This window comes from Heterodontus francisci, chromosome 1 (assembly GCF_036365525.1).
Source record: "Heterodontus francisci isolate sHetFra1 chromosome 1, sHetFra1.hap1, whole genome shotgun sequence".
Lineage (NCBI taxonomy): Eukaryota > Metazoa > Chordata > Chondrichthyes > Heterodontiformes > Heterodontidae > Heterodontus > Heterodontus francisci.
In genome coordinates, this window is record NC_090371.1 from 279,549,046 (window position 1) to 279,576,092 (window position 27,047).

At 41.8% G+C, this 27,047-nt stretch overlaps 1 protein-coding gene across 1 annotated transcript in view; it reads left to right on the top strand.

Annotated features, from left to right (window-relative positions):
• LOC137376980 (PDZ and LIM domain protein 5-like) overlaps positions 1 to 26,719 on the top strand; it is a 241,400-nt gene extending 214,681 nt beyond the window's left edge. The window contains 5 exon segments of the mRNA XM_068046029.1: positions 6,609 to 6,810; positions 12,590 to 12,770; positions 19,190 to 19,310; positions 19,664 to 19,779; positions 22,627 to 26,719. Coding sequence (XP_067902130.1) covers positions 6,609 to 6,810; positions 12,590 to 12,770; positions 19,190 to 19,310; positions 19,664 to 19,779; positions 22,627 to 22,716 — 710 coding nt within the window. The 3' untranslated portion in view covers positions 22,717 to 26,719.
• The last annotated feature ends 328 nt before the right edge of the window (positions 26,720 to 27,047 follow it).

The following is a 27,047-nucleotide window of genomic DNA, read 5'->3' on the forward strand; positions in this document are numbered from 1 at the left end:
ACTGTGGAGTTGGTGATTAAAGCAGACACCATATCAGCTTTGAAAGATACATTCGTTAGAAGGAATAAGTGGATAAGAGGATGTGGGAATAGGTCAAGCATCATTAATTAGGAATGACTGTTCATGTTGCGAATAAACAACGTAGATTGGTTAGGCTGAATGGGTCTCCTGGCTGGTCCCTCAGCTTTCAACTGCTGTAAACTTGATCTCTTACAAAACTCTGCTGCACGTATCCTAACTTCCACCATCTCATTCATCCCTCACCCCTGTGCTTGTGACCTGCGTTGGCTTCCCATCCGGCAATATCGCGATTTAAAAATTCTCATCCTTGTGTTCAAACCTCCCAGGGCCTGCTCCTCCTTATCTCTGTAATCTACTCCAGCCCTTCAACCCTTCAAGAACTCTGCGTTCCTTCAAAACCGACCACTGTGCATCTCTCCCTTCCTTTACCCCATCGTTGTTGGCCGTGCCTTCAGCTGTCTAGGCAGTAAGCTCTGAAATTCCCTCCCTAAACCTCTCCACCTCGCCCACTCTCTCCTCCTTTTTAGATGGTCTTTAAAACCAGCTTCTTTGACCAAGCTTTTGGTCACCTGACTTGATGTTCTCCTCCTCTTGCTCAGTGTTAATTTTTATTTTATTATGCTCCTATATAGCGCCCTGTGGCATCTTGCTATGTGAAATAGGTGATATCATGCAAGTAGCTGTTTTACTTAGTGAGGATTAATGATTGTGCCCCACATGCATTGCAGGGTTTCTGCACCACACCTTCACTTTTCGTATGAAACTAGAATGTCCCAGCCTCCTTCAAAGGTTAAGTTGAAGGCCTCCCAGGGTTTTATCTCTGCTGCTTTTCAATCAGTAGTGAATAAAACAGATAAGGTGCAGCAAAGAAGTTTAGATAATAAGGTCACTACAGGTAAGGTTTTGAGGCTGTTAAATGTTCACAATAAATGTACTAAATTGCAATGCTAAATAAACACATGTCCTGAATAAATGTTTGCCAACGCTGTTTAAACTTAGCAAGCTGCACATACTTTGAGTTTTGTGCAAGTCGTTTATGCAGTACCTCTCCTGTGTTCTGTGTCAGCTTGGCGCAGTGAGTAGCACTCGGAGTCAGAAGGTTGTGGTTTCAGGTCTCACTCCAGAGACGAGCACGTAACCTTCAGCGCAGTAGTGAGGGGGTGTTGCGTTGTTGGAGGTGCCATCTTTCAGCTGGGACATTAAACCGAGGCCCACCCCCACCTGCTTAATCAGGTGGGCGTAAAAGGTTCCATGGGATTATTTCGAAGAGCAGGGGGTCGGTTATCCCTTAACCAACACCATCCAAGCCAGATTAACAGGCTGTTCATCTTCTAGCTCTTTGCTAGAATTTACTGCACACAAATTGGCTGCTATATTTCCGACAAAGCAGCTCTTGTGGCTAGACTGTAATCTTGCATATTTAACAAAGAAACCGTTTATATGCCTGTTTCCTAGCCATCCTGATAATTGCATTTTGTGTAGGCAGGAGGTCCAAAGATGCTCAGCACTATGGGATATGCGGTATCGTTTTACCCAGTCAGGCAGTTGAAAACTTGGATGAAACCCGGAGTCAAATTGCCTGAGGACGAGTGCACCTTTTAACTTCCTTTACAAGCAGAAAACCCTTCAGTGTGATACGGCTAAAATATATTTTAACTTATTTCCTTTCGATGTGAATCTAAACTTACATCAAAATGTTTCATCACTGCAAAGTCTAAAATTGGCAAGTGTGTAAGCAAGGGGAGGAAAGTAACTGGCAATGATGAAGGATTGGGTTGGATGGTAGTCTAGCTAACTCTATACACAAAGGAACTGCTGTTGTCCTAGTGTCAGTCATATTAAATCTAAATTGCATTGAGGCTTTTACTTAGAGCTGTCAGATTTGACAGGTGCGGAAAGGGATTGCTAATAATTATCCCGAGGTTTGACTATTTCAAGCGTTTATTTTTTGACTTCTTAAAGTAGTTTATCTAAAATCCCGACTGGTGTAAGTTCAGGTGGCTGCTATTTTATTTTTCAATGAAATAAATTGCTCTTTCTGTTTTCCTATGCCCTGCCTTGTTTTCCCAGAGAGGTGGGGCAGTCTGGGATATGAACTGTGCCACTGGTAATGTTTCTGCTGCACATTCTTTGAGGGGAGGCTGGATTTGAGATAAGACTTCCAGCCAGTTTTAACTTTCTTCCTATCCCCTCCCCCAACCCCAAACCTCATCCTTGAGAAACAAGAACATGTGACTGTAAGGCCCAACCACGAGTTGGCCCAAACTCTCCATTTGGTTATCTAGCAATCAAAGCTGGAGTTCCCAATCTTTATCTCCAACATTGGCATCAGCTGCTGGAATTGGAGCCTCTGAATTCCTCAGTCGAGCAGCTCTAGCTTTTATCTTTCCATTTTCCCTTTTAATTTTTTTAATTCATTCATGGGTTGTGGGCATTGCTGGCAAGGCCAGCATTTGTTGCCCACCTCTAATTGGCCTTGAGAAGGTGGTGGCACATTCTTTAACCGCTGTAGGTCCGCCCACAGTGCTGTTAGGGAGGGAGTGCCAGGATTTTGACCCAGTGACGGTGAAGGAATGGTGATCTAGTTCCAAGTCACGAAGGTGAGTGACTTGGAGGGGAACTTGCAGGTGGTGGTGTTCCCATGCGTTTGCTGCCCTTGTCCTTCTAGGTGGTAGAGGTCGCAGGTTTGGAAGGTGCTGTCAAAGGAGGCTTGATGAGTTGCCGCAGTGCGTCTTGTGGATGGTACGCACTGCTGCCACTGTGCGCCGGTGATGGAGGGAGGGAATGTTGAAGGTGGTGGATGGGGTGTTGAAAAGGCGGGCTGCATTGTCCTGGATGATCTGGATCTTCTTGAGTGTTGGAGCTGCACTCAACTAGAACAGTGGATGGATCTTTATAAAACACTGGTTCGGCCTCAGCTGGAGTATTGTGTCCAATTCTGGGCACCGTACTCTAGCAAGGATGTGAAGGCTTTAGAGAAGATGCAGAAAATATTTAGAAGAATGGTTCCAGGTATGAGGAACTTCAGTTACTTGGATAGATTGGAGAAGCTGGCATTGTTCTCCTTAGAGAAGAGAAAGTTGAGATGAGATTTTATAGAAGTGTTCAAAAATCATTGGTCTAGTCAGAGTAGATAGAGAGAGAGAGAAACTGTTCCCATTGGTAGAATGATCAAGAACCAGAGGTCACAGATTTAAGGTGATTGGCAAAAGAATCAAAGGCAACATGAGAAAAATCATCTTTACGCAGCGAGTGGTTAGGATCTGGAAGGTACTGCCTGAGACGGTGGTGGAAGCAGATACAATCGTGGCTTTCAAAAGTGAATTGGATAATTACCTGAAGGGAAAAGATTTGTAGGGCTGTGGGGAAAGAATGGGGATTAGGACTAGCTAAATAGCTTTTGCAGAGAACTGGCATGGGCTGGTCGGGCCGAATAGCCTCCATCTGTACGGTAACCGTCTATGACTTTCCATTTCCAGTTCAGTGGCACCAATACTTGGCAGTTTTGACTGTTTATGTACAGGGCTGAACAGAAGATGTGGATTGCAGCATGCATGATAATCGCTTCCGTTCTTTCACTGAAGAATTGTGCTGCACCTGATTTCTCGTTCTTCCATTTTACAATCACATTAGGATCTGTCGATCCTCCTACTGCCCAACCTCCCAGCCTTCACTCCCCCAGGTCTTGCTTCTGTTATATAACTACTTTAGTGTCCTTATAAACAGTTTGTCTCTTCATCAGAAGTTGTGTAACTGATAATGAAGGCAGGTTTCAAGTTCTGATCTTGCAGCATAGTTACAGGCCAGTAATTCAGGGACCTGGCCAACAGATAAGTTGATGATGCTGATACTCAATCCTCCACCAAAAAGGACATTGTGGTCGTGCAGCATCACATAGGAATATCTGCCCATTTAGTATTTGAGTATTATGCATTGCAGCTTTTTATATTAACATCCTACTTGCTGCCATTAAGTTAAGTTATCAGTTCATGTGCCTCTGGAGCCAGTGTTCAGATATGACCCAAACTAATAAGATGAAAGTTCGCTGTCCCTAACAACTCAAGTGCAAAGTAAGATATAAAAACAAGAAATGCTAGAAATACTCAGCAGGTCTGGCAGCATCTGTGGAGAGAGAAGCAGAGTTAACGTTTCAGGTCAGTGACCCTTGTTCAGAACTGGCATATATTAGAAATGTAAAAGGTTATAAGCAAGTAAAGCGGGGGGTGGGGCAAGAGATAACAAAGGAGAAGGTGTAGATCGGACAAGATCACAGAATAGCTGACCAGAAGGTCGTGGAGCAAAGGCAAACAATATGTTAATGATGTGTTGAAAGTCAAAGCATTAGTACAGATAGCGTGTTAATGGACTGAAAATTGAACAGCCGCAAGTACAAACATGAAAAAAAACTGTTGGTAAGCAAACTGAACAAACTAAGATGAAATAAAATAAAATAAACACAAAAGAAATGTTAAAAAGGAAAAAGAAAAAAAATAACAAAATGAAAGTAAAATGGGGGGCCCGTCATGCTCTGAAATTATTGAACTCAATGTTCAGTCCGGCAGGCTGTAGTGTGCCTAATCGGCAAATGAGATGCTGTTCCTCGAGCTTGCGTTGATGTTCACTGGAACACTGCAGCAAGCCCAGGACAGAGATGTGTGCATGACAGCAGGGGGGAGTGTTGAACTAGCAAGCAACCGGGAGCTCAGGGTCCTGCTTGCAGACTGAGCGGAGGTGTTCCACGAAGCGGTCACCCAGTCTGCGTTTGGTCTCCCCAATGTAGAGGGGACCACATTGTGAGCAGCAAATACAGTATACTACATTGAAAGAAGTACAAGTAAATCGCTGCTTCATGGAGGCTGATGGGGTGGAAAGTGGGGACAAAGGGAACCCTGTCACAGTTCTGGGAGGGAGGGGAAGGGGTGAGGGTGGAGGTGTGGGAAATGGGCCGGACACCTCCATATCCAAATGATCATCCTCCGCCATTTCCGCCACCTCCAGCGTGATGCCACTACCAAACGCATCTTCTCCTCCCTTCCCCGTCAGCATTCCGAAGGGATCGTTCCCTCCGCGACATCCTAGTCCACTCCTCCATTACCCCCACCACCTCATCCCCTGCCCACAGCACCTTCCCCTGCAATCGCAGGAGGTGTAATACCTGCCCATTTAGATCCTCTCTCCTCACGATCCCAGGCCCCAAACAGTCCTTTCAGGTGAAGCAGCGATTTTCTTGTACTTCTTTCAATGTAGTATACTGTATTCGCTGCTCACAATGTGGTCTCTTCTACATTGGGGTGACCAAACACAGACTGGGTGACCCCGTTTTGCGGAACACCTCCGCTCAGTCCGCAAGCAGGACCCTGAGCTTCCAGTTGCTTGCCATTTCAACACTCCCCCCTCTCCGCCATTAACATATTGTTTGCCTTTGTTCCATGACCTTCTGGTCAGCTATTCTGTGACCTTGTCCTATCTACTCCTTCTCCTTTGTTATCTCTTGCCCCACCCCCCGCTTTACTTGCTTATAACCTTTTACATTTCTAATATTTGCCAGTTCTGAAGAAGGGTCACTGACCTGAAACGTTAACTCTGCTTCTCTCTCCACAGATGCAGCTAGACCTGCTGAGTATTTCCAGTATTTCTTGTTTTTATTTCAGATTTCCAGCATCCGCAGTATTTTGCTTTTATGCAAAGTAAGATATGTCTGACTAAACTCGTGTTCCAATTCCCAGTGAACCCAGTGCAGCAGTGCTCCCCCACCACCCCGCAGTGGTTTTACTCAAACAGTTCACAGCAATAACTGAGGTATGAAATAAAAAATGTAATTCTAATGCTGTTGAGGTCAAATAATTGCTCATTGCTTGCAAAGGGAGGACTGGGTCGAGCTAAATTGCTCTTGCAGAGATTCTGTGATTTCTACTTTGCACCAATGCTCAAAACAATGGTCGGAAACAGTGGCCATAAGAACATAAGAAATAGAAGCCGGACCCTCGAGCCTGCTCCACCATTCAACAAGATCATGGCTGATCTTGTACCTCAACTGCACTTTGCTGCCTTATTCCCATATCCCTTAATACTCTTAGTGTCCATTATTTGTCAATTTCAGCCTTGAATATACTCATCAGCTGAGCATGCACAGCCCCCAGGGTAGAGAATTCCAAAAATTCACTACTGTCTGAGTGAAGAAATCACTCCTCATCTCAGTCCTAAATTGCCAACCCTTATCCGAACACTAGTCAGCCAGGGGAAACAGCCCTTCTACATCGATCCTGTCAAGTCCTCTCAGATTTTTATACTTTTCAATGAGATCACCTCTCATTCTTCTATATTCCAGAGAATATAGACCCACTCTACTCAACCTCCCATCATAGGACAGCTCCCCTCATCCCAGCACTGATGCCCTTCACCTTGAGTGCAAAGGATAATTTTAAGTAATAAATTATGCTCCACATAATCTTTCATTCAAATTTGTAGTAGGATTTAGATCTCAGTATTCCAGCTAAATCAACTGAACTGAAGGCATTTGAATCTCTATTAATAAATGACTACGCTGTTTTTGAGAGAAATAATTTTGTGTTTACATTAATCTACAGCAAACAGTTTCGCTAAGACAACACTGCCTACTGCACACGTATCTCCAGCCAGTCAATCTGGGTCGGTGTCTAACCCAAAGGTATTCTGCACCACAATGAGCAAACCAGAGCAGCAAGATGACAACACACTGGTTCAGATGGCTGAGCATATTCCAGCTGGCAACAGGACCCCCATGTGTGCTCACTGCAACTCCATCATCAGGTAGGAGGCACGTCAAGAAACGGACTCGTCAGAAAATGGGACAAAATGAAACTGGTGAAATAGTTACATCCAGTCTATAACCCAACTGGACTATATGCTCCCAACCCTATCAACAAATCCTTCTATTCCTTTCCCCCACGAATATGTTTACTGAGCTTTCCTTAAATGAATCGATGCTATTTGCCTCAACTACTCCCTGTGGTGGTGAGTTCCACATTCTCACCACTCTGGGTAAAGAAGTTTCTCCTGAATTCCCTATCGGATTATTCGTGGCTATGTTATATTTATGACTCCTAAATTTGTAAACCAGCAATTAGGTGAGTAACATTTTGCGGTTTTGGACTAAATCCGCCTCTCCCCTTGGACTCTCAACTATTAATTCCTTCCTACTTAATGCACTGTTAAATCCATCATGAAGGATGATCCTCGGGAGGAAAATAACGAGGAAGACTTGGGTGCCACTGACATTGGTTTTCACAGGCTTGTGCTGCAAGGCTGATTCTTGGCTTGAGTTGCATCATGGATCTCCATGTTTATGTACAAGCGGAAAGTTTGCCAAACACATTTCCCTGAGGATGGTTTCACCTCATATTTGGAAATGATCAGAATGGGCAGCTTCCCTGGGCAGTTCAGCAAAGACATCAATGAGTTTACAGTAGATTACAAGTCGGACCCACCTAAGTTGTTCAGTTTTCCTGCTTGATCATATCCATAAATCTCCCTTCCTTATCTCGGTAACTCTACAACCCTCCGAGATCTCTGCTTCTCATATTCAGGTCTCTTGCATGTTCCTAATTTTAATTGCTCCACTGTTGGTGGACGTGCCTTCAGCTGCCTGGCCCCTAAATCCTGGATTTCCCTCCCTAAACCTCACCATCTCTCTGTCCTCCTGTAAGACACTCCTTAAAACCTATCTCTTTGACCAAGCTTTTGGTCACCTGTCCGAATATCTCCTTATGTGACTCAGTGTCAAATTTTGTTTATTATTTGCTCCTGTGAAGCACCTTGGGATGTTTTACTGTGTTAAAATTGCTATCTAAATATAAGTTGTTGCATGCATGAGTGTGAAATTCAGAAATGCTCACACTTAACAGTATTTCAGTTAAGGATGTATGTGTGTTCATTGTCATTGGCTTTTCACTTTGCACTGCTGTTTCTTCCTCTTCTGTTTTTGAGTCTCCTTTGCTACTATATTATTGCCTGCTGCTGTTTCCTTTGCATTCCCTGCTCTTGTTTTTCTCTCCCCCTGTTTTTCTTTCAGGCTCAGTGCTCATAACCCCGTTGTTTATTTCACTAAATTCAGGATGGTGAGCAGCATTGTGTACGAGTTTGAGAATACGTGCGGAGTTCAGTTTTCTGTCTACTCCTCTCTTTTCTCCCCACCCATATCACCAGTCCACAGTTGTGTGAGTGGATGGTTACAACACAGAGAAATCTACCAATACTGTATTGTACAGATTCATTGACCCATCCACCTTCAGCCTGCCTCCCTTCCTATTTTAAGAAGATCCATTTGTTATGGTTTGTTGCTGTGAAGAGCATTTTCCAATAGGATGCTGTCACTGTTCCTCTAATGGAATCAGAGACAATTGCCTCGTAAATCTTGCTGAAACTTTTAGGTAAAGTTTTGTTTTTTGAAATTCACTTGCATGACCCTGCAAAACGAGTACCCTGGAAAAAACAAATAGGTTAAAATCATAAAAGCCAAAGATTGTGAATGCTGGAAATCTGAAATAAAAATGCTGGAAACACTTAGCAGGCCAGGGAGCATCTGTGGAGAGAGAAACAAAGTTAACGTTTCAGGTCAATGGCCTTTCATCAGATCTGGCAGCGCATGGAAAGAACAGCTTTTGAACAAAATACAGAGCCAGGGAAGAGTGGGGGAGGGCAAGAACAAAGGGGGAAAGGCTGTGAGAGGAAACAGAAGATAAGTTCCTTAGAGGTGTCCATGGTTACACAAAACCCAAGAGAAAATGGACGGGGTGGTTAAGATCTAAAGTTGTTAAAAATAAGATAATGGCACAGTTCCAAAGAGGAACCGGGGGGGGTTCATGTGTATAGATTTTTGAAGGTGGCTGGACTTATTGAGAGAGTAGTTAGCAAAGCATGTCGGATCTTGGGCTTCATAAATAGAGGTATTGAGCACAAAAGCAGGGAAATTATGCTGAACCATTCATTAAGCTCTGGTTAGGCCACAACTAGAGTATTGCATCTGGTTTTGGTCACGACACTTTAGGAAGGGTGTGAGGGTCCTTGAGAGGGTGCAGAGGAGATTTACCAGAATGGTTCCAGGGATGTGGGATTATAGCTACAACGTTCGATTGGAGAAGCTGGGGTTGTTCTCCTTGGAGCAAAGGAGATTGAGGGGAGATTTGATGGAGGTGTACAAGATTATGACCAGTTTAGAGAAGGAAAGAAAAGCTGTTCATATTAGCTGAGTGTACAAGGGCTAGAGGACACATGCTTAATGTTACAGGCTAGAAGTGCAGGTGTTCACTAATGTCATTTAGGGAAGGAAATCTGCCGAACTTACCTGGTCTGGTCTAGCATATGACTCCAGACCCACAGCAACGTGGTTGACTCTAAACTTTCCTCTGAAATGGCCTGGCCTGGCAAGTCACTCAGTTGTCAAGGGCAATTAGGGATGGGCAATAAATGCTGGTCTTGCCAGCGACGCCCACATCCCATGACAGAATTTTTTAAAAGGTTGATGTAAGGAAGAAACTTTTTACGCAGCGAGTGGTAATGACCTGGAACTCGCTGCCTACGAGGGCGGTGGAAGTGGAGACAATGATTTCAAAAGGAAATTGGATGCACACTTGAAGGAAATAAACTTGCAGGGCTATGGGAATAGAACAGGGAAATGAGACTGACTGGATTGCTCTACAGGGAGCTAGCATGGACTCGATGTGCCGAATGGCTGCCTTCTGTGCCATTATAACTCGATAAGGCCAGAAGACTAAAAGGTACCTAATGATGGAAAGCTGAGTTGCTGTTCCTCGAGCTTGCATTGAGCTTCATTGGAACAGTGTAGGAGACCACGGTTGAAATCCCATTTTTTGCAATGGTAATTAATGCATTCATGTATTCTTTTTTTCCATTGCAACTATTGGATAACTGTGTGAAATTTCTGACTCTGCTATTTTTAACGAAAACAATTTCACATTTATTTCTAAACCCCACACAGCCTGATACAAATTCTAAAGCATAGCACTCTCCATGATTACAAGCAAGATCTTTTAAGTACCATTTGGCATTTGTAACAATAAAAAAGTCTTTCACAAGTACTTGATCATTATAGATTTGTGTAATTAATACAACATGCTGTCAATTAAACAAAGCTGCCTCTTCTCTAGACTAATAAATATATCATGTCACTCCCTGCTTGTAAGTGGAGCAGCCAGATCAAATAAGGCTGTTTCAGCGTAATTACAGTTCATGCCCTTCTGCCACTATTCTTTAGGCAGCAGGGAGTGGTATCAAATGGCACTTCATTTTACACCTGTTTCTCTAAAGCCAGGTTGTACTGTAAACCAAACTGCAATGCTGTGTGCAAAAAAAATAAAATAGCCCTATATGTATGTGTAAAATAAAATGTTGACAGGAATTAGAATTCCAGTAGTATGCACGCCATTATTCTGACATTTATTACATTCCTGCTCCAGTTGGCTAACCTGCCCATCTGTCGGCAGCAGTTGCATGCTCGTGTTTCCGGAAGCTTCCCTGAATGGGACTACAGTGGATATAAAGATGTGGAAAATTGATCCTACCTGGCATGAAGAGCTTTTTCTCTATAATATCAATGCTCTGCTAATGAATCCACTGAACTGGTTTGCTGTGACAATGAGAGGCGGACTGTTTATTGTACATAAGGGCTTACATTGTCAGCATGTGAGCTTCTGAAAGGGCCACTGATGTCAGGAGGTGCTTGTAGTGAGGTTGTAGGTGTGTCAGGTTAGGTCAGTATTTCAATCTGCCACGACTGAGCAAGGGAAGACTGGGGCGCCCAGATACCCAGTCTTTTTTTTATGGTCCCATTGCCTCTGTGTAGACCAGCTCAGCGCCCCCTCAATGGCATTTTAAGTAGGCGGTATATGTGTCAATGTCACAGCCATTTTTAAGCAGTATCCTATTTTTAATGCCCACTGAAGTGCCATCCTTTCTCAAAACTGAGATGCTTTAATTGCTTCTAATTTTTGTCTGTCACTAAATTTCTGCAGTTTAAAAGTGCGCAAAATCATGGAGTTTGTTCTGCAGGCAAGTACAATACTATTTTTGGAATAGCCATTCATGAGAAAGCTTTAGAAATGTTAAACCAGGCAGATATGTCACACTCGATGGAGTATTCATTGAATAATGGATGAGGTGTTTAAGATGGCTCATTCAGATGAACGATTAACAGATTAGCCTTTGTAGAAGTAATGTAGGCTAATTAATATCTGAAATGAGCATTCATGTTTGATAATGGCCTCCTGAACATGATCAGGGTAAAAAGGCTAGTTTCCCTTACTCACTCTCTCTTCCTTCAAGCCACTGTCTTCACAATTGTAATAATGGCAAACCAATTCTTCCTTCCCCACATTCAAAGTATGTACATTCCTGTAATTGTGTGCAGTGCTAAGTAGATGCACTGATTTTCAATTTAATTTCATTGTAATGATTGCAGTCATAATACAAAATGTTAGACATTAACTTCAGTTAAAACATTGTTTTTATTAGTTTAAAAAGTGTAGCCTTTGGATCGTCAGGGCTTATGCATCTACCTCTATAAAACCATGTAGTGGAAATGTGGAACTCTCTCCCCAAGCCCACCACTGTCTTCCCCGCCCACCCCACCCACCTCCCCTGCCCCCACCCCCCATCCAAACAAAAAGCTGCTGAGGCTGTGGTTCAGTTGAAAATTTCAAAACTTGAATTGATAGATTTTGATTAGGCAACAGTATTAAGGAAGAAGGTACCAAGTTGGTAGATGGAGTTAAGATACACGTCAACCATTGACCGAATTGAATGGCAGAACAGGCTCTAAGGGCTGATTTACCTACTCCTATTCCTATGAGTAAAGCTTCTCATAGAAACATAGAAAATCTATGGCACAAATGGAGGCCATTCTGCCCATATGCCTGTGCCAGCCAAAAAAGAGCCATCCAGCCTAATCGCACCTCCATCTCTAGGTTGTAGTTCTGTAGGTTACGGCACTTCAGATGCATAATCCCAGTATTTTTTTTTAATGTGAGGGTTTCTGCCTCTACCACCTTCAAGCAGTGAGTTCCAGATCCCCCACCACCCTCTGGGTGAAAACAGTTCTCCTCAACTCCCCTCTAATCTTTCTTCCAAATACTTTAAATCTAAAGCCCTAAAGTGAGGATATTTTGTGCCGCTTTCAAAGCCCTCAGTATGCGGGGATACGTTTGTCCATTTTTGTGTTATCCTTGAGATATATTGCTTAACGGTGTGCAAGAGTTTCACATGACCTGTGAGTTTTAGCTTGGGCAGTCTATGTATCTTGTTAGACTGTTCCCAACTATTCATTCAAATCTGATTTGCACCTGCATTTCTGACAATGGAACATCTATTGGAGTGCAGCTTTCTTTAAAAATGGAAGTTTCCTCCCTTCTCAAAGGGAAAGGGTTGAGCAAAGAGAATGGCTGAAAATGTCTTACTGAGTATTTCATTTCTAAGGAGCCACACATACTGCTGCGATTTTACTTTTGACATTTCGGATAAGTAGGTTTATTTATCCTGTAGGTTTAATGATTGCTTTGTGTGTTTGTTTTGGCAGGGGTCCATTTCTTGTGGCAATGGGTCGTTCCTGGCACCCCGAAGAGTTTACGTGTGCCTATTGTAATCTGTCCCTTGCCAACATTGGGTTTGTGGAAGAGAAGGGTTCTGTGTACTGTGAGAAGTGCTACGAGCAGTTCTTTGCCCCTGAATGTGCCCGATGCCAGAGGAAGATCTTGGGGGTAAGTAACTTAAGATGCTGACCTCAGTGAACCAATAACACTGAAATCTGAACTTAAGACGCTGCCCTTAATGAACCAGTCATACTAACATCTAAATAGTTCTTGTATTTCAGGCAATCTCATTCGCTTATTCTATATTTTCTAAGTTGGTAGCATAGAGCAATTCTTTTTCATCCCTCCCTCCCATCCTTTTCAGTTTGAAATCTTGGCGGCTTCATGTCATGTGCCATTTCTTAGCCAACTGACGCACACGCACACACCGCACACGCACACACCGCACACGCACACACCGCACACGCACACACCACACACGCATACACCACACACGCACACACCACACACACACAATCCTTCTGTATGTGCAGTCAATGCTCAGAACATGAAAGTGAACCAGGGTGATTTAACCACTTGATTTATGTTTTCTCCTCTGCAGGGTAAATATTTAACATCTTGTTGATGAAGTAATTCCGCTCCACACCCATCCCTCCTCAGTAGTATCGCTAAGATTGGCAATTTTTGGAATCTTTTAATTCCATTGTACCATTAGTTAGAACATATTTCACTTCACAATTGGAGCAATGCATTTTGAATATGTAAATAGTATTGGTATAATTTGTTGTACACACATGGTAGCAATACCATTGGCAAAACAGTTTGTTCCCTATTTTTAAAAATTGATAGAAATTATTCTTTTGTAAGTGATGATTTTTAATTAGAGTGCAGTATTGTAGTGATTATGTTACTGGATTAGTAATGCAGAGACCTGGATTAATAATCCAGTGAATGAGTTCAAATTCCACCATGGTCAATTGAGAATTTAAATACGATTATTTTTTTAATTGGTTATCAGCATAGGTGACTGTGAAGCTGTCAGATTTGTTGGAAAAGCCCAACTGGTTCAGTAATGGGAAGCAGAGTTAACATTTTAAGTCTGTGAATTGAGTTCTGATGAAAGGTCACAGACCTGAAACGTTAACTCTGTTTTTCTCTCCACAGATGCTGCCAGACCTGCTGAGTATTTCCAGCACTTTCTGTTTTTGTTTCACGTTTCCAGCATCTGCAGTATTTTGCTTTTATTTTGGTTCAGTAATGTCTTTTTTAAGGAAGACTTCTACGCCTCCAATCTCATACCAATGTGGGTTGACTCTTAACAGCCTTCTAAAATAGCCTAGTAAGCCACTCAGTAGTATCAAACTCGGGGAAGCCCCAGGTTTCTTGGTGGGTCCTGAGGAACACTCCTCCTTCTGGCTCACAAGGAAGCTACAACTTGTTTTTTAATGTTGTGGAGCCACATCCCAGCAGCTTGGACCTTAAGAACGTAAGAACTTAACATATAGAAGCAGGAGTAGGTTGTGCGAGACCCCGCGAGCCTACTCCACCATTTGATAAGATCATTGCTGATCTTCTACATTAACCCCACATTCCAGCCTATCTCCATATCCTTTGATTCCCTTAGTGACCAAAAATCTATCAATCTCCTTCTTGAATGTACTCAACGACGGGCGGCACAGAGGCGCAGTGGTTAGCGCGCAGCCTCACAGCTCCAGCGACCCGGGTCCAGTTCTGGGTACTGCCTGTGTGGAGTTTGCAAGTTCTCCCTGTGATCGCGTGGGTTTCTTCCGGGTGCTCCGGTTTCCTCCCACATGCCAAAGACTTGCGGGTTGATAGGTAGATTGGCCATTGTAAATTACCCCTAGTGTAGGTAGGTGGTAGGAGAATTGAGGGAAGGTGCTGATGGGAGAGGGAAATGGGATTAATGTAGGATTAGTATAAATGGGTGGTTGATGGTCGGTGTGGACTCGGTGGGCCGAAGGGCCTGTTTCGGTGTTGTATCTCTCTATGACTGAGCATCCACAGCTCTCTGGCTAGAGAATTCCAAAGACTCACAACACTCTGAACAAATAAACTTCTCCCAAGTGTCTGACCCTTTATCATGAGAACTATGACCCATAGTTCTGGACTCTGCAGCTGGCAAAACAGTCTCTCAGCATCTACCCTGTCAAATACGATGACAATTTTATACATTTCAAGGGGAATTCAAGGGGCATTCTTCTTAACTCCAGAGTATATAGGCCCATTCTACTCAAATCTCTCTTTATAGGACAAATTTATCATCCCAGGAATCAATCTGGTGAACCTTTGTTGTACCCTGTCGAAGGGAAGTATTTCCTTCCATAGGTGAGAAGACCTTTGTGGGAAAGTCCTCTCAGCTCAGGCCTCAGTTGTTATTCATAATCAGAGCTTGATTTGCATATTTAAATGCCATTCCCAGCAGTATAAAGGCAGGAGGCTAACAGAGGTCTGCCACTCCATTTTAACTGCCCTGTCTGCCAATCTGGTTTCCACTGGACAGGAGCAGTTAATTTCGTCTCAGAATAAGGATGTGGCTGGATTGCCAAATGTGATCAAACAGCAGTCAGTATCCAACAAGCTCCATCTCCCGGGTTTATTCCAGAAACTTCACAACATTGAAGCTCCTCAGTAATTTGCTTCAAGCCAAAATAATGAATTTGAACAGACGATCATTGGCAATATTTCCCCTGCTCCAAAAGATCTATTCTTCCCAAAAATACATGGGATTGGAAAGCTCAGCAAGCTGGGCACTATCTATGAAAGCAAAAAATAAAACTCAGGGTGTCCATGCTACCCGCTGTTATTTACCTAGTGTGCCCAGATTAGATCTGAGATGTACTTTTGTATAATTATTGGAGCCGTAGAGATCTTCCATGCTCCAAGTGGCAGTCGTACACTACAGTAGTGGGATATTTTACTACCCTCGAGTGTCTGGCCACCGACTCTTTATAAAGTGTTCAGTAATAGCAGCACATCTATAATCAGAGAGTACTGCACTAAGATGAGTGGCAGAGCAAAGTGTGCAGATGACTGTGAAACTTTGCAGAGGAACATAGATACATTGAGTGAGTGGGCAAAGGTCTGGCAAATGGAATACAATGTTAGTAAATGTGAAGTCATTCATTTCGGTAGGAGTAACAGTAAAAAGGATTATTACTTGAATGGTAAAAAGTTGCAGCATGCTGCTATGCAGAGGGACCTGGGTGTCCTTGTGCATGAATCGCAGAAGGTTGGTCTGCAGGTACAGCAAGTAATTAGGAAGGCAAATGGAATTTTGTCCTTCATTGCTAAAGGGATTGAGTTTAAAAGCAGGGAGGTTATGTTGCAGCTGTATAAGGTACTGGTGAGGCCGCACCTGGAGTACTGTGTGCAGTTTTGGTCTCCTCACTTGAGAAAGGATATACTGGCACTGGAGAGGGTGCAGAGGAGGTTCACTAGGTTGATTCCGGAGTTGAGGGGGTTGGCTTATGAGGAGAGACTGAGTAGATTGGGATTATATTCATTGGAGTTCAGAAGAATGAGGGGGGATCTTATAGAAAGATATAAAATCATGAAGGGAATAGATAAGATACAAGTAGAGAGGATGTTTCCACTGGCAGGTGAAGCTAGGACAAGAGGGCATAGCCTCAAGATTAGAGGGAGCAGATTTAGGACTGAATTAAGAAGGACCTTCTTCACCCAGAGGGTTGTTAATCTATGGAATTCCTTGCCCAGTGAAGTAGTTGACGCTTCTTCAGTAAACGTCTTTAAAGCTAAGGTAGATATCTTTTTGAACAATAAAGGAATTAAGGGATACGGTGAGAGCGCGGGTAAGTGGATCTGAGTCCACGAAAAGATTAGCCATGATCTTATTGAATGGCGGAGCAGGCTCGAGGGGCCGGACGGCCTACTCCTGCTCCTAGTTCTTATGATCTTACTCAGCTAGAGGGTTAACAGGTTGGTTGGCTCCAGCAAAGGGAAGCATTCAAAACTCCAAGTGGAGAGTTGGGCTTTCTGGTGAATGTGGAGGAATCTCAGATGGAACCAACGCAAGGCATAACCCTAATTGGAGTCAGTTGCTCGGCTGTCCCAAGAGTAGCCTCTGTGTCAGAGGAATGCTTTCTGGACTTTGAAAAGCAATTGGCTGCCACTTTGCCAAATTACAGGGCCATAGCCAGAGTCTCCTTCAGAACACTCTTTTAATGGAAGCGATCTTTGCAATTCCAATTCACAGGCTGTTCACAGACTGAGGGTTACAACCAGGCTGTATAGTTCCTGATTACAAGAGCCCATTCTCTCTGAAATCCAGGGTTATTAGAAGCGCAGGCGGGGGTGGAGTGGATATGGTGGATAGGGATTGTTTGCTCTGTAAACATCAGTTCTTGTAATTCCTTTCCCTGTCTGATACTCATTACCTGGCTGTGCCAACGAAGTGTTTAGTCTTTGCAAATATGTGGAGAGTTTCTCACCAGTCTTACTTACATCTCAGTCAACAAAACATACAACAACTTGCATATACATAGCGCATTTAAGGTAGGAAAATATTCCAAAGTGCTTCACAGGAACTTTACCAAAATTTGAGGTCGGGAGATATTGGGCTGCTTGGCCAAAGCAGTAGGCTTTAAGAAGAAGGGAAAGTCAGAGAGGTTTAGGGAAGGAATTCCAGAGCTTTGGGCCTGGGCAGCTGAAGGCACAGCTGCCAGTGGTGGAGTGATGAAAATCAGGATGCATTAGAGGTCAAAATTGGAGGAGCACAGCTATTTCAAAGTATGGTAGGGCTGGAGGAGATTATAGAAATAGGGAGGAGTGAGGCGATGGAGGGATTTGGAAACTAAACTGTTTAAACTCAACATTCAAGATTTATCCACAAGTAACTGTCACCATTGTGCCCATGAAAATAAGTCTGTTATTCTAGCGTGTAAGTACTTAAGGCAGATTTGGAAACGGGTTCGGTTTTGGAAACATTGATCGTATTCCAGATTGTAATGTCATCTTCACAAGCTGCTAACGTCAGTGTTAAATAGAAGTTGGGTTTTTGCACAGCGAGGTGTTGAAAGTTTAGGTTAAAGGATCAATAAGTTCCAGATGGAAACTTGTCATTCTCATGGCCGTGCAATTTAAGATACTTCCCAAATCCTTGGCCCATCATGCATAAGTAAATGGGAACTGGAGTCATGCAGATGTGCGATGAATCCCTACCGTATTACATCGCACAGAAACTGGCAATGGGGCCTGAAAGCTCCATGCCGCTGATTATGCTCCACACCAGTCCCTGTACATTGTCAGAGAAGGAATTTTTTTTGTGTAATGTGTGTACTTTCATCAGATATTGGAATTGAAGTGCTTTGCACCATGGACTGTTAGCAGACAGTCTTCCCTCTGAAAGCACTGCTTTGATTAGAATTGCTGATGATACGTAAAAGTTCATAAAAAAATAAATTGGTTTGTATACTGATCTTTAAATCATTATGTACTTACCGTCATATGCAATGCTGCCTCTGGACCTTGATCTCATGAGACTGGGGTCCATTGTTTGACTGTTGTACTAACTGCACATGTGTATACGCATTGCACAAACACACTTATGTTGACAAGGCAAGCATAGTCATCACACCATGTGATGTTGCTTGCCTCCTTGTTTATATTGGTGAAACATAATCATTTACAGTGTTGTCACAGGTTTTTCAGTCAAATGTCACGTATGACAAGATCCCTCAGTGGGAATTACTGGTCAAGAGACATCAAAACAATTGCACACTGCTACAGAATTATTTAAAAAAAGGGGCAGAAAAAGGGAAATTCTAAAGATGAGGATATATCCATGCTTTTGCAGCCAGGCTCAGTGATCCTGTGGGTGCTCTGATTCACCCAGATGAGTGAGCCTGGGCATAAACCATGGCAGGTAAGCAGTAAAGCTTTCAGCCCTGTTATTAATAGGTTTAAGAATATATTACTAGTCCAGGAATTTCAAAGAAGAGCAGGGGTGTTCTCCCCGATGTCCTAGCCAATATTTATTCCTCAATCAACATTTTTTAAATAATCGACAAACCAGATTATCTGGTCGTTATCACATTGCTATTTGTGGGAGCTTGCTGTGTGCAAATTGGCTGCCCCATTTCCTACATTACATTATTGGCTACATTTCAGAAGTACTCCATTGGCTGTAAAGCACTGTAGGACGTCTTGAGGTCATGAAAGACATTATATAAATGCAGGCCTTTCTTGTATTCTGTGATAATTCTGAAACTGGTGATGTCTAATTGCCCGGATAAGTATAAAATTCCCCCCAAGGTTTCAGGACACGATTATTAATGCTGCATGAATATTGCAGAGACAAATTATTGTTTATAAAAATGTACGTTTGGACTGTTTTATTTTGTAGTGTTGCAAAAGCTTCCACACTGGATGAAACTTGTCCACTGGTGATCCTGCGGTTTTAATTCTCTCTTGTTTTTTTTTTTCTTTTCTGATTATGGTGCTGGATTTTTGGGTTAGAGACTGTGCCCAGCTTCCTTTCCTCTCACAATGTGAATAAGGTCTGCAGACTTGATCATTCCTTCTTACTCTTGTTTTTCCTGGCCTCACAGGAAATTATTAATGCCTTGAAGCAGACCTGGCACGTTAACTGCTTTGTGTGTGTGGCTTGCATGCAACCTATTCGCAACAATATTTTCCACATGGAAGATGGGGATCCTTACTGTGAGAAAGGTAATACTCGCTTTTGATCCTTACAGTGCCGCACAAGAAGGTGACTATAATAATCTGAGGTTTTGCTCAACATCCCCTGTTTGAGGGAGCAATGATAGTACAGCTCACATGTGGCTAACTCTGTAAACCATTTATAGTTAAACTAGTCTTTTTAACAGAGATATAATGGAAAACAACATATTGTTGAAGCTGCGAAGGAGATTCAGCGTCATACCTTCTGTAATCTTGTACTAATATGTTGCCCTAGCAGCTGTACTCTCTGTCTGTCAGGCATTTGCATGTTGATGTTTGTTAGAGAGCTCCTAATACAAAAGTGCTATGGAATTAATCCATATATTTTTTTCTTTCTACAGATTATTATAATTTATTTGGAACTAGTTGCCACGGCTGTGACTTTCCTATTGAAGCTGGAGATAAATTCCTTCAAGCCTTGGGCCACACTTGGCATGATACCTGTTTTGTCTGTGCTGTAAGTAAAGCATAACTACGAACCTCATGATCTTTGTATCTTCTTAATAAAATCTCGCGCCTGCTCCTACGTCCCGTCTACAGAACTTTACTTCCTCTCATCATTCTTTTCATCACACTTTTTTTTTTTGGCAATCTTTGTGCGTTATAAATTCCTATGACCATATTAATGATGCATATTTCCCTTCGTAACCTTGGCACATTTTGGCTAACAGATGGCTTTACCCCACCCATTGTTCAAATTGCTTCTGCAAAAACTATTCTCAGCTTTGTCGTGTGCAGATTACATACTGGTTGTAGCTGTTGTGTTTTTTTTTATAATTTTCAGAAAATGGGTGAAGCTGAGTAAGAGAGGGGAATTTTGAATCCTACTCATTCTTGTCAGAAAAAGCCATGCTAATTAATTACACCTGCAAGACTTTCCACTTACTAACAGCTATGAGACAGAGACTGATATAGAGGAAGGTAGACAGACCATGTCTTTCCTTATTCTAATTTGATTTTTTTTAACGTATGTTGAATTTTGAGCCAAACAAAGCATCTTTGAAGGAAACTGGTAGGAAAGGTTGGAAGGAAGGAAACAGGTTGGCCTCTGGCCTCTGACTACCTGCTCTTGAGTGGGAGTGAGGGAGTATCTAGAATGTTAAGGATGAGGAGGTTGATGACAGAGCAAGAAAAAGTGAAGGACACAGTGGTTGACTGAATAGGTCAAAGTGGAAAAGGTATGGAAAGTGATAGCAATGAGAAAGGAAAGGGGTTCATGGAAGGGTGAACAGGTAGAGGACATGATAGCAAGGAATTGGAGAAAGCATGCGTTAATTGGGCAAGGGAATTAAGAGGAAGCCGCTAAGGTCCATATTTCCCCAGCCTGTTCCCAAATTCAGTCTGAAGTTATTGCCTGTTTTCCTGTCGCTTAAAGTCATGCCACTGACCAACTCACATCCAAAAATGAAGAAAAAGGGCAGGATGCAAGAGGGGCGAAAGAACAGACGTTTAGGAGAAGCCTTTCTCTTTGATGTAACGTGTAACATCATAGAGGATTGGCCATAAACTGATAGTCCCACCAGTGAAGGAACATGTCATTAGAGTGACCAGTTTGCATAGACAATCTTTATTACAGCTGTGGGCATATGAAATCATAAAAGAAAAAAGTGGCAGGAAGTGCACACTAACGTAAGATTTCTAATAAATATATGTGTTTCCCTGTGCTTTGTTGAAAGATAAAATGGATATTGAGTAGAAATAATTGGTAAAGATGTGAACGTGTTTTATATAAATCACTGGCATTAAGTTGAGACAGAATGGAAGTATAAGGAATTGCAAACTTTTTATGAACATTTATACATCATTTTTAAGATTTTTTTTTACATTTTTCCTTAAATTTTCAGATTGGGGCTAAATCTTGTCTCGGTGCAGTGGTCTCTCATCTCAGAGTCAAAAAGGTCATGTGTTCAAACTCCAATTCAGAGACTTGAGCTGACTTTGCAGTGTAGTACTGAGGGACTGCTGCACTGTCAGAGGTGTTATCTTTCAGATGAGATGTTAAACTGAGGCCCCATCGGCCCTTTCAGGCAGTAAAAGATCCCGAGGTACTACTCAAAGAGCAGGGGAATTCTCCTGGTGTCTTGGCCAATATTTATCCCTCAACCAACACCTAAACCAGATTATTTAGTCACTTATTTAATTGCTGTTTGTGGGACCTTGCTGTGTGCAAATTGGCTATCACATTTTTTGCATTACAATAGTGACAACACTTCAAAAGTACTTCATTGGCTGTGAAACACTTTGGGAGGTTGTGAAAAGTGCTATATAAATGCAAATTATTTCTTCCTTATGTCTGGCATTCTTTTCTTTCCACCTTTCATTCTGTCTATGTCTTAATAACTCCTCCTAAAAAGGGCGACGGTAGCATAGTGGTAGTGTTGCTGGACTAGTAATCCAGAGGCCTGGACTAATGCTCCAGAGACATAAGTTCAGATCCCACCACGGCAGCTGGGGGAATTTAAATTCAATTAATAAATCTGGAAAACGTGTTAGCCTTATTAATAATCATGAAACAACTGGATTGTTGTAAAAACCCATCTGGTTCACTAATGTCCTTGCCCATCTGGCCTATACACAACTCCAGATCAATAGCAATGTGATTACCTCTGAACTGCCTTCTGAAGTGGTGTAGCAAGCCACTCAGTTGTATCAAAGCACTACAGAGTAGCACTGTGGGTGTACCTACCCAGCATGGACTGCTGTGGTTTAAGAAGGCAGCACACCACTGCCTTCTCAAGGGCAATCGGAGATGGGCATTAAATGCTGGCTTTGCCAGCAACGCTCACATCCCATGAGCAAATTTAGAAAAGAAGGGCTTGGACTTAGTTTTAATTTATTGGAAATGCTTACTTATTTAATGTGGCCCAAGATTTATTTCCTTTACCACTTCCTCTAGGGTCCAAACTTTGTAACCTTTTCTATGCTAAGGGAAAGTTTTCCATTTGAAGTATCCTGAGTCATTGTTGTGTTTGGAAGATAGTCACGCTGTACAAGGACAAATATTTAGATTTCTTGTCAGAAACTGTAGATGTTACTGTTTTAATATAATTAACTTCACGTGTGCTTTTTTGTTGAAAATGGCAGTGGAGCAGACACAACAGCAATAAATGAAATTACTACAACTCCAATTGAAGGGAAGTTATAGCAAATATTAGTGCTGACTGTCTAAATACTGAACAAATGTTAATTTAATGGTATGATCTGGTTGAGCCTTATAATGCCTTGCCTGTTTGTGTTCAAATCGGACTCCACTTTTCTGTTAAGTGGATGCTTTCATACTTAAGTGCTTTTTGTTTTGTTTCAGGTGTGTTGTGCAAATTTGGAAGGTCAGACCTTCTTCTCAAAGAAGGACAAGCTACTGTGCAAGAAGCACGCTCATACAGTAACCATCTAAAGCTCATTGATGAGATGCAAGAAAGAAGAGGATTGAAGAGAACATGTAGAAGAAATGAAGAACAAATGAATAATTTGCTTTTTTTGTTGCTGTGAAAGGCATGCAAAGCATCACTTTGTCATTGGGGTTTTGAAGGGGAAAGGGATTGGTGTGAGGTCTTTGAATCTATTTTGTTTTTGGGCTCTATTTAGATCTTTAACTCAGAATACTTGGTGATTGGTGACCAATGTTGTAACGTTATCACATTTCACCTGCTGAAGAACTGCATTCGAATACCTACCTTGAATCTTTTATTGACCTGGTACAAACACAAGGTGCCTTCAAACATCTTATTTACTCCTTATTATTCAAAATTTGCATAAGTAATCCCTGTTAAGGCTCCATAAGATGATGTAGAAATTCAGATGAAATGATCGTACTAAATGTCTAACCGTACATTTATTTTTCCAAATTTAATATCAGACTAATTTGTATAAAATTGAATTGAATAAATGTCAATTTTGAAATCATGCCTTTGGTAGATTCAGAATTGACTTGGCCTGTTTTTGCTACTTTGAGTAGTGTTCCCACATTTAATCTCCTTATACCCGTCGATTCTTTTAGAAGAAATGAATTTAGTAATACAAGAATTCAGTAATGCAAGAACCGTTGGTTATGACTTTGTGATCAAGTTGGATGGAATTTGACAGTCTAGGAAGGGAATAATGATTTGAACAAAAATGGGACCAATTTTAATGTTGATTGATCTCTCTGATGGAATATGCATAACTTTATGAAAATTGTACCAGTGTTTCAAGGATTTCACACCTTCGGGACGTGCTTCTTGGCAAACATCTTTAACAGCTGCTTAATGGTGAAATGTTCATATGTTTGTAATTAAATGCTGCCCTGTTGCGCAAATCATGGTAGAGATTGGAAATAATGAAACACCCTAAATCTCTGGGGCATCCTGGAATTGTTGTCCATCTTTATTCAACCATAAACTGGAAAAGTGTGGTCTGAGATCTAATGCCACAAATTAACTGGCAATTACTTTTCTAGATCTACTGGGCTATATTTAAAGTTAGTGTATTGTGTCTGAAATGCACATCTCTTCTGAGATGCAGATGTAATGAAAAAGAGAAAGCTCACTAGGAGCTGCTGAAATGACTTTCCGCAATAGTGTTGATGTTGATCTCAATTTTGAGATTAGAATGGAAAGCCTTTTGGGTGGAAGGAAATCTCTTACCAATTATTGCACATTGTCATGTTCATTCACCATGGGGAGAAAGAAGGATTCCAGACTTTGAAAGAGGTCCTGTGTGCAATCTCTTGCCGTTTTTCTCATGACATGATTGGACATGTAGCTGGATATCCAACCACAAGGTCAAACTGGATCCGGTACTTCTGTACCTCAGAAGCCTGGAATTATCTCAAATTGAGCTTTTTTTTTAAAAAAAAAGCACAAGTCTCTCAATTTCACCTTTGAGATGTGCTGCACTCTATGGTATAAATGGGAGCGTTATTTGCTACTGACTGGATACTGTTTTGCGCTCCCCGCCCCACCTTTTCTCCACCCCAATTCTCCCATACATTATTGATCAAGGTACCTGTCATCTTAAGGGTTGGGAGGGGTGATCTGACTAGTATGACTGGCCATCTATTTCTGCTGATTTCTGTTTGGTTAAGTCTAATGAGTATCTGGTTAGGAAAATGGGCAGTTAGACTTTTTTTGTACTGTAAGATGAAGCTAAACTGTCTTGTTGTGCTGGGGGACTGCAGTCTGCTGCGCACCTGAATGAGTCTGATGGTACAAGCATCGGGAGTGGGGGGAGAAGTTTTCAGATGCATTCCTTTGATATTGAGCCAGCATTTGGCTTCGTGTTGGGCTGACAAAGCTATAAAGCGGTTGCGAATCCTTTGTAACCAGTGCGCTTAAATTCAAACGGCTGCCAAATGTTTTGGGTCTACGGAAATCATTGGAAATGAGACTGTGTGGCTGTGGATAAAGAACATTTCTTTTTGTCTGAATGTTTCACAGTTGGTCTTAGCAATTGAAATATTTGCTGCTCTAGGTTTGATTGTGTAATAGGGCAATGTATAGTCATAGGAGTGAGGCAAAGAGTTGTACTTGAGCATGTTCCTTTATTCAACGTGGATGCCATATTTCTCATGCTAATACGTTTAGTGCTTTATGCTGACGCATAATTTACATAAGTGAATTAGGTTGATTACAAGTTCCACCTATCAGTACTGGTTACAAAAGCAAAGTTGCATGGCGCTGCTATGTTTTTTTTCATATAAACCAAGCTTGTAGTGTATTTCAACTTTTGACACAGGATCTACAGATTAAATATTCTTCGGATGGCTCGCGGGCTAATGTAATAGTTTTGTAAGACCGGGGAATGGGAACAGCTCCAATGCAATCCACTCACTTGTGTAAAAGGATAAATTAGCCAGGAAATCACTGTTTAGTTCGGTGTGACTTCTTTACTCAGTGGAATGGCATGCTTTGTGTCATGTCTACTGTATCTGGGTTGTTTGATTAGAACATACAACTAGGCAACAGGGTAACAAGGCAGCATCTCTGCCTAGAGAAAGGAACTATAGAGCTTAATTTAAAACTAACTCCTGTTACAAGTGAGGGGGGGGGGGGGCTTATATTGTGTCTTGAGATAGCCGCATGTGCGAGGGGTTGTGGGTGTTAGCCTAACAATCCAATGCTTATCCAATGTCATAAGCTTTCTCTCTCATCTCAAGATATAGTGACAATACTGTGACACAATAATGTCTAAATATGTCGCTAATGTATCTCTTCCTCAACTTTAAAACCAGTGTTTAAGATCAACTGAAATTCTCAATAATATACTGAGAATTTGAGGAGATAATTGTCACCTAGGCAAATTAAAAAATTAAAATGTATTTTTTGAAATGTCTTGACATACAGTTCCAGGCATGGAAACTGATAGAATTAGGCTGGTTCTGTATGTGGGCATTGAGGACATAATGAGTGTGTGCATGTGTATTTGTACTGTTTCCCTTCAATGATACTATACCACCTCTATAAGCCAGGGGGAATCAATTCCAAGCAGAGGGGAATAAAGTGTATAAACCAGGAGTGAATCATGTGAGAGGAAAAATGTAGTTACTGGTGGACAGTTCATTATTTGATAAATTTTGTGCTAGTTTTTCTCGCAGCACTTTTTAGAGTAAGAAAGAAATGGGATCATCCTGTGCCAAGGTACAGACTTTCCACTTTTTAACCTAAATACCTTACCATGATGAAGGAGAACCCAGGGTTGTGTTAAACGGGAGATGTGATGGTAGCCATGGTGATGTTGAGATTTTGACATGCATTTATTTCCTCACTGCCTCCCCTGTGACATTTGGAGATGTTACTCTAGTAGTTACAGTTGGTTCATTTTAGTCTGCTGTCTTGTGCATCTTGGCCTGTCCGGGAACTGATTTGGGTTTATACAGTATCCAGCCCACTTACAGAAAATGTTAACTTTTAGTGCTAAACCTCAGCCACCTGTCTGAGCACTACAGTTCACTGCGCAGTTAGACTGCAGCTACGTGTGGACCATTCTTTTGGAAACAAATTGAAGCCTTTTTAATATAATTCAAAATAGAAGCATTCTCCCTCTCACCATTCTCAAACAGCTCATATTAACTTTTTTTTGGAAGTAATTGAGAAATACTTCAGATAGTCAAACTATCTATGTTTCCAAATATATTTAGAATTGATTTTAAAAAGGATTTGAGATATTGATATAGAAATAAAATCACTAAAACAATATAAGCAAACCTACATGGATTCAAGCAGTTTTAAAGAGTTGTGTGAGGGTTCTGCTTTTATATTTTTGCATGCCTCTTATAAATATATACAGTGAGAATACTTTTGAACTGAAATGCTTGTTTGCTGATGTGCTCCCATTCAATCAGTAGCTTGACTGTAACAAAAGCATAATAACATGGTTTGCTTTCCTATACACATTAATAAATTTCTCTCACATTTCCAAGGCTTCTTTGATATGCATTTTATTTGTACCAATATAACTTACTCCTTTATTTAAAGGCTAAAGTGGCTGATTTTCCTGACCTTCCCTTACCCGTCCCCCAGAATGCTCATTTCTCAGGTGCAAAGGTCAGGATAATGAGGCCGAGATCCATTTCAATGAGAGATTGAGTAGAATAGGCCTATGTTGTCTCACACTTAGAAGAACAGGCGATCTCAGTAAAAACGTATAAAATTCTTGGAGGATTTGACAGGGTATATGCTAAGTGGCTGTTTCTGCTCGCTAGTGAATCTAGAACACAGGGGTCATGGTCTCAGAATAAGGAGTTGGCCA